The following is an 8,566-nucleotide window of genomic DNA, read 5'->3' as shown; positions in this document are numbered from 1 at the left end:
ATATAATTTAATGTTGTAATACTATACCTCCATATGTTAAATATTTAAATATTTATCGATGTTAATTTTTAAAATTATAAAGATTTTTTTGAAAAATAACAAAAATCATATTATCTAACAATGATTAATCTTTACTACCTTAAACCAATGAAAACAAATTTTAAACTATATAGTTTATTTTTAAAATTAAACAAAAATTAAATGTTTAATTATTTACTCGATAATATAAATCTATGAAGCAAAATTTTTAATTTTTAAAAAACTTTCTAAATTTTTGAAATGTTACAATATCTTTGAATATGACAATAAAATAATATTTTATTAATCTTTATATATATAGCTACGATTTCAATAATGAATAAATAATCCGAAATATATATATATATATATAGAAGAAGATACAAATACATATGAAAATTTAAAACAATCTATTCAATAAAAAAATATACCGTAAACGTATTATGTTTTAAAAATTGATAGACACATATATTATAGTATATACCAATTTAGAATTGAAAACAAAATATTTATATAAAATAAATGAAAACAAAAACATGCGCGGTTGCGTGGTTCGAGATCTAGTAAAAGATTAAAATAACAAACAATAAAACCAAGAATAACAAATACGTTTTATTATTTTCTTCACTGACGTTTTGTATATGTATCCTTTCTTTTTTCCTATTAAAAATAAGCATGTCAATTTTATTATAATCAAAACTATATCAATAGAGTCTTGTATTAGTATATTGTTCTCGTTTTTTAATTTATATTATAATAAACTTTTTCATAAACAAATTATGTTAGTTTTTCTTTCTTTAAAATATTTAATTGTTTGTATGGTAATATAGATTAGATTAGATAGTTCTAGGATTAGTTTTCTTTTAAAAAATTTAATTAAATAAATGAAAATTCAAATACCAACAACCAATCATATTAAGAGAATTAATTTTAAATTTCACCTACGAATGACACCTAAGCAAAAGTCACTTAACTGACTTCTCAGTTAATATATAGTAGGATTATTTTCTTCAGTGATGTTTTATATATGTATCCTTTCTTTTTTCTATTAAAAATAAGCATATCAATTTTATTATAATCAAAACTATATTAATAGAGTCTTGTATTAGTATATTGTTCTCGCTTTTTAATTTATAATATAATAAACTTTTTCATAAACAAATTATGTTAGTTTTTCTATCTTTAAAATGCTTAATTGTTTGTATGGTAATATAGATTAGATTAGCTAGTTGTAGAATTAGTTTCCTTTTTAAAAATTTAATTAAATAAATGAAAATTCAAATACCAACAACCAATTAAATTAAGAGAATTAATTCTAAATTTTACATAATGACACCTAAGCAAAAGTCACTTAAGTGACTTCTCGGTTAATATATAGCAGGATGTTAGGTCGAAGGTTTGAGTTGCAATCATAATCAGTGGCACCGAGACTCCAAGAGTTCAAAAGTAGGCTTATACTAAATCTGAGAGCCCATTGAGAGAGCCACGCAACAGATAGTCATGGGATTTACTACAGCCCACGAAACCCAACAAAGAAACCGAAATGTCGACCCCCTAACGCAACGCTACCTAAAGTTGGCCTATTAGTGAACCTTGTCATGGGGTTGTTAGAAATTTTTTAATATATTTTTGGTAGGTCCATAAATAGTGATGAATTTGTATCTATTTTGTTCTTCCATTGGTGAACCTGAAGATGGGGTTCTTAGGAATAAAATTAAATATTTTAAATATTTTTTAAAAGTTTTTATTCAATACAATGAGAATTCATGAACATACAAAGATTATTCATCTAGATTACCAAACTTTTGTCATATATTTATAACTAAATAAACTTTCAAACGATCATGTATCTGTTGATCCCGAATTTGATTGCGAATGCAAAGCATATTACCGATATTGGGAGGGGTGTCCGTAGAGTACGAGAAATCAACCTGGGAACTTCTGCTTGACTATCCTACTACGAAGTCAGAACTGAGTGTATTCGTCTCGTTCGTTCTCTACTATCATATTGTGCAGTATGACACAAGTTCTCATAATCCTTCCTATCTTTTCCTTGTCCCATAGTAGAGTTGGGTTTTTAACTATTGCAAACCTCGATTGCAATACTCCAAAAGCACGTTCGACATCATTTTTGGCGGATTCTTGAAGTTCAGCAAATAGCTCTGCTTTAGGACCTTGAGGAAGTGAGATGGATTGGATAAATGTTGACCATTTCGGATAAATTCTGTCGGTAAGGTAGTACGCCATACGATAGTTATGGATGTTGACCTTGAAATTAACTTTAGGAGCTCGACCTTGTAAAATGTCATATCCTACTACGAAGTCAGAACTGAGTGTATTCGTCTCGTTCGTTCTCTACTATCATATTGTGCAGTATGACACAAGTTCTCATAATCCTTCCTATCTTTTCCTTGTCCCATAGTAGAGTTGGGTTTTTAACTATTGCAAACCTCGATTGCAATACTCCAAAAGCACGTTCGACATCATTTTTGGCGGATTCTTGAAGTTCAGCAAATAGCTCTGCTTTAGGACCTTGAGGAAGTGAGATGGATTGGATAAATGTTGACCATTTCGGATAAATTCTGTCGGTAAGGTAGTACGCCATACGATAGTTATGGATGTTGACCTTGAAATTAACTTTAGGAGCTCGACCTTGTAAAATGTCATCAAAAACTGGTGACCGATCAATAACATTAATATCGTTGAGGGTACCTGGAGCTCCGAAAAATGTGTGCCATATCCAAAGATCATCTGATACCACATCCTCTAAGACAATTATCGGCTTACCTGAACCGCGTGTGTACTGCCCTCTCCAAGCCGTTGGGCAGTTTTTCCACTCCCAATGCATACAGTCAATCCTGCCTATCATCCCTGGAAACCCGCGTACCTCTCCAACATCGAGTAATCGTTGAAGATCATCCGGTGTAGGTCTTCGTAGATATTCATCTCCAAACAATTGTATTATCCCATTAGTGAAATTTTCCAAACATAAAAGTGCAGTACTTTCACCAAGTCAGAGATATTCGTCATACGTATCTCCCGATTGACCATATGCCAGCATACGTATAGCTGCTGTACACTTTTGAAGTGCAGATAGCTCGTACCTTCCGTGAGCATTTTTTCTTTGCTCAAAGTATGGAACTTCATTACTTAGGCGATCGACAATGCGAAGGAACAATGGCTTGTTCATTTGAAAACGCCGCCTAAACATTTCCGATGGGTATGTAGGATGTTCCCTGAAATAGTCGTTCCATAGTAGATTGTGTCCTTGTTCCCGATCTCTTTCGATATAAGCTTGTCTCTTCGGCTTGTTGGCTTGAACATCAACTATTGAGTCGAAGGTATGATCAAATTGTTGGTCGAACATTTCTTCAAAAGCTTTGTTTAACCTTTCATCTACGCCATTAGACGATGAGGAAGACATTGTTTTCTTTTTTTTTGAAATTTGGTTAAGTGTTTTGGAAAGAAAGGTAGAGATAGAACAAGTTTATAGATTCAAGAGAGACAATTTGAAGAAGTAGAGAGACAATTTTAAATAGAAGAAGTTGAGTTTGTTGCACATTTGAGAAATAAATAGAGACATAGTTTATAGAGTGCATCAGATTACATAACCCGTGAATGAAAAAAAGAAGTGTAGAAACAAACAAAATTCTACACTTTTCCGTGAAACAAACAGACAGAAACATAAACTAGAACCCGTGTCCTGCAAATACAAAACAGAACAAGCCAGTAGACAAGTAGAACCCGTGATCTGCAAAACAAAACAGAACAAGCAAGTAAACAAGTAAATAGAATAGATTCAATCAAGAATAAGTTAAACCAGTAAACAAGTAAACATTGTCTCAAACAAGTTAAACAAGTTGTCAATTCAAAAAGTTAAAGCCACTGACCAGATCAAAGCATTTCAGATACGAGTTTGTTCTTCAGAGACACTTCTATATCATATAGTGTATCTTTTTGGGCAAGGAGACGATCAAGGAGTTTCTATTTGGATATGTTCTCTTTCACAACTAGCATGCTCTGTAATTGATCAAAAGCTGCTTCATTCCCATGCTTCTTGCGTTTGGCTGCTTTACAAGCCTTAACACCAGTAGGCCTAACCTCTTCCAAGTCAGACACCATCTCCGCAGCTTCCTTCCTTTTGTCCTTTGCACCATCTCTGAACAAAGAGTTTGATCTCCATTTTTGATGAAACCTAAGTTCCCTCCAGACATGTTCAAGGCTGAACTTGACCTGGTAGTCATTTAAGAAGGTGTCATGGGCAGCCTTCATGACATCATTTTCATTTTGGCCACTAGCTTGCTCCTTCAAAGCGGCCTCGTAGCTTCCCACAAACTTGCACACCTGCTCATTCACTCTTCCCCACCTGTGCTTACTTTGACTTGCCTCTCTAGGAGCTAAGCCACTGAGCTGAGGACTTGAATTGAAATACTCCTCTATTCTCTTCCAAAACGCTCATGCCTTCCGCTCATTACTCACTATGGGATCCTTGCTGGTGTTCAACCAAGCACTGATGAGCACAATGTCTTCTTTTGGTGTCCACTTTCTCCTTTCCACTGGTTTAGGATCTTCAGAGCTCTGGCTACTAAACCTAGGAACCTCAGAAGACTCTACGTCTATTGTTTGACTGCTCTGGGAAGCTAATAGGTTAACAAACCCGAGAGAGTTTAGGGAAAAAGGATCCATTTTGGTTTTGGTTGGTGTCTTTAAGTTGGTTTGTGTTTTCAGAAGTGGATTTGCTATGTTTTTAAACTAGTTTTTGCTTTGATAGGAGAGAACAATTAAACAAACTCTAACTACCAAACATTCATTATAGTTAATTACACAAAAACTAGTTCACGGAGAGCATTCATTACACATCAAATCGGTTGAAAAACTCGAACATTCATCACATCAACCAACCAACACAGAATTAATGAAAGTTTTTTAAAGAAAATTAAGTTCTAGTTCAGTTTAAGGCTGTTTAGTTTATTTAGCTTAAGAACTAGAACTAAGTCAGAACTAGTTCTAGTTCAGTTTAGTTTAGTTTAGTCTAGCTTTTAAAAAAACTCAAGTTCTAGTTCATGATTCACACGGATACATTTTTTGAACATAACAACCACATTTAGAAACAGTTATTCAGATTGAGTCTTACCTTTGGTTTTCATTCGAAGCAGAGCTTTTCTAGGTCAGCGATCTGCACAGTGAGGTTATCAACCTGCCCAGTGAGGATTTTGATCTGTGCCTGGACATGGAAACAGCAATGAAACTGTGTTAGTGACTTAATAAGTACCTAACTATACAAATATTAACTACGTTAAAGGACAAATATGAGACACTCAAAAGTAAACTTCACTAACCTCCAGTGTCTCAATCTGTTTATTGAGATTCGGCACCCCCTTGATCACCTGCTCAGCCTCCTCCACCTGCTTAGTCAGGCATTCGATCTCCTCCTGGACACCAATCACCCAAGGCTGACGATAATGGAACCCATCAGCCTTGTTTACAACATAAACACAAATCAGAATCGCGTTTGTGCAACATAATTTATAGAAATTTGCCAATTGAGACTTACCTGGTAGTTTTTGCAGGTGAAGAAGCGCTTCCCAGGAAGAGTGTCGTAGTCCTCCTTCCCCCAAACCTCGTCAATGATTCTCCCACCACACGGACACCTTGTCAGAATCCCGTATTCTGAATCGACCACATATCCTAGCATGTTAATGTACTCTTTTTGCCTCTTTGTCTCTCTTCTCTCGTCTGCGGGATCCATCTGTACCAGAAATCGAAATGATTAGAACATAATGATGAAACAATATGATGAAATGAACCCTAAATCGAACCCTCATGATGATTTACAACCATAAAACGAAACCCCCAAATCGATTTAGAACCCTAACTCGAAACCCCAAATCGATTTAGAACCCTAACTTGAAACCCCCAACTCGATTTCGAATCCCCGATAAACGAACCCTAAATACCACATGACGATTTACAACCATAAATCAAAACCCCCATATCGATTTAGAACCCTACCTCGAAACCCCCAAATCGATTTCGAATCCCCGAGATCGGTTTCGAGCCCAAAAATTGATTCTATTAAACCGTGAATCTACTCGATACTGACCTGAGCTCGTGGAGGAGACAGTCCGTCGTTGATTAGATGGCGAGAAGCTCCGGCAGTCGGCGTCGCACGAGAAATCGCCTCTGAGAGCGAGAAACCCTAGTTTTTTCAGAGAGAAGAGAAAATGAATCCTCTCACGCTGAACCCTAGTTTCATCGTCGTCAACACGAAAAGGCGTGGCCAATGGGTGGTTGACACGTGGCTTGAACCCGTATCATACGGGTTCACTCGTAAGAGCCGGATCGCCGAAATAAACCCATTTTTTAATTCTTTTTTCTTTTCAGGCCTATGAACCCGAGCCCTTGAATCCCTTTACATCCTCTAATTGAGATATATTGTTAATTCTATAAATTTTATTATAAGTTTTCAAAAACTGTTTTATATATAATTTTTGATTTAGTACATCTTATATATTAAAACAGAAGTCACAACCTTGATTCATGTGTGTGTTTTTTTTAAATGGACCTAATGGACTTATTCCTAAAAAAGTCATGTTACATTTAATCTATAATCTTATCATTTAAATTTTGGTCCAACCAGAAATTTTTATTGGGCTATCAATAATTGGATTTAAATAATAGATGATTCATTGGACTTATAGATAATATAAATTAAATATATATAATTTAATGTTGTAATACTACACCTCCATATGTTAAATATTTATCGATGTTAATTTTTAAAATTATAAAAAAAAATTCAAAAATAACAAAAATCATATTATCTAACAATGATTAATCTTTACTACCTTAAACCAATGAAAACAAATTTTAAACTATATAGTTTATTTTAAAAATTAAACAAAAACTAAATGTTTAATTATTTACTAGATAATATAAATTTATGAAACGAAAAGTTTAATTTTTAAAAAACTTTCTAAATTTGTGAAATTTTACAATATTTTTGAATAAGACAATAAATCAATATTTTATTAATCTTTATATATATAGTTTAACATCCTCTAATGGAGATGCTCTAAGTAACCAAAAAAGGATGGGGACCTATTTACTGAAACCGTGTTCGAGAAGGTACATGTCCATCAGGCATCTCCCAGTTATCTTCTTCTCCATCCTTTTTCTTACTCTTGGTTGCTGCTGCTTCGTATCTAGTTTCTTGAGTAAACCATCCTTGAGGCCTGAAACAAAATAAGTAAATAACGATGATAAACCACAACACAAACTCAAGCCCATTACTGGATTTGTTTTTTGTTTATCTTATTTTATTGATAGGTTTAATTAGAGTGTATTATAAACGTAAACAACGTCAATGTTTACGGCACCAAACTTTTGACATTATAAATCATGTGGAGCCCACCGTCATTATGCACGCACAGTAACTTCAACTTTTTCACTTCTATATAAATCGATCATTTCGATCGATTGTGAGATATCTCTAAAGACACAATCTCTTCTCCCTTATAATAAAACCTCTCTCTATTCCAGTGTTATCTTCTTTCTACGGGTATAAAATTTTGCTTTGTTTAAATTCTCGCGATACAATAAAATTTCATTTCTTTTTATAACACGTTATCAGCACGATCGTTCTTCAATTTGGTAAAATTTATTTGTATCCTTTATACCCTGCTATAATGGTCGGTATACCGCATCTACTATTATTTATATCATGTTATAATGGCCGGAATACCGCCTATATTATTTATTAATAATTTAATTAATTTATTGGTCGGCCGAGCCGCATTATATTCTGTTTATTTTTAATTGGTCGGCCGAGCCGCCTTATATTCTGTTTATTGTTAATTGGTCGGCCGAGCCGCCGTATAATTTATTTATTACTCTGCATTGACCGGCTGAACCGTCGCATGATTTGTTGCCATAATTTTTACCTTTACCAATTTTTATGAAATTTTATAGATTTGATTGACTTTTTAATACAATATTTTCATACTGATTTTTGGTGCACTCGATTTAACACCAACGGTCACAAAGAAAAAATTTCAAAAATTTTCCTTTTCTCAAACGGTCGTGAACAGTGATTTTCATCTATAAATACAACTCATTTTCACTCCATTTCATCATCCAAAATATTTCATTTTCTCTCAAAAAAAATTTCAAATCGCTCTCCTCCGATTTTTCATTTCAAGAAAGATGATTCGCGCACTTTTGTTTTTATGTGCCATTTTTATTTGTGTTTCTATTTATGGTTTATTCGTTGGAGAATTTACTCCGAGTGAATTTAAGATGAATATCGGTTTAATTTTCTTTACATCACTTCTCCTTGTAATTGCTTGCATGATTAATGTAAACGGTTCCTTTTAATATGAATAATATTCTAATAATTTTTATTTATGTGCTTTAGAAATACAAATGGAAAAAATCGAGAAACTTCAGTTTCCGGCATTGGAAGTAACTGGGACAAACTACACGGCATGGGTTACAAACATGGAGCTTCATCTAGATTCCGAGGAAATACTCGGAACAATAAAAGACG

At 33.7% G+C, this 8,566-nt stretch overlaps 2 protein-coding genes across 2 annotated transcripts in view; both read right to left on the bottom strand.

The window, feature by feature from the left end:
• The window catches only part of LOC106303127, a 4,739-nt gene extending 1,297 nt beyond the window's left edge, over positions 1 to 3,442 (bottom strand). The window contains exons 1-2 of the mRNA XM_013739476.1: positions 3,051 to 3,442; positions 2,806 to 2,948 (exon numbers count right to left, since the gene is read on the bottom strand). Of these exons, the coding sequence (XP_013594930.1) occupies positions 2,806 to 2,948; positions 3,051 to 3,442 (535 nt within the window). The remainder of the gene's footprint in view (positions 1 to 2,805; positions 2,949 to 3,050) is intronic.
• A 560-nt stretch (positions 3,443 to 4,002) lies between these two features.
• Positions 4,003 to 4,704, bottom strand: LOC106303126 (glutathione S-transferase T3-like). The gene is made up of 2 exons (XM_013739475.1): positions 4,480 to 4,704; positions 4,003 to 4,362 (listed from the first exon to the last, which is right to left on the bottom strand). Exons 1-2 carry the CDS (start codon positions 4,702 to 4,704, stop codon positions 4,003 to 4,005), a joined length of 585 nt encoding a protein of 194 aa, XP_013594929.1.
• Between the last annotated feature and the right edge of the window lie 3,862 nt (positions 4,705 to 8,566).

The sequence above is a fragment of the Brassica oleracea genome, chromosome C7, assembly GCF_000695525.1.
Source record: "Brassica oleracea var. oleracea cultivar TO1000 chromosome C7, BOL, whole genome shotgun sequence".
NCBI classification, from domain to species: Eukaryota; Viridiplantae; Streptophyta; class Magnoliopsida; order Brassicales; family Brassicaceae; genus Brassica; species Brassica oleracea.
Note: the sequence above shows the minus strand (reverse complement) of the source record. Positions and strands in the feature narration are given on the sequence as shown.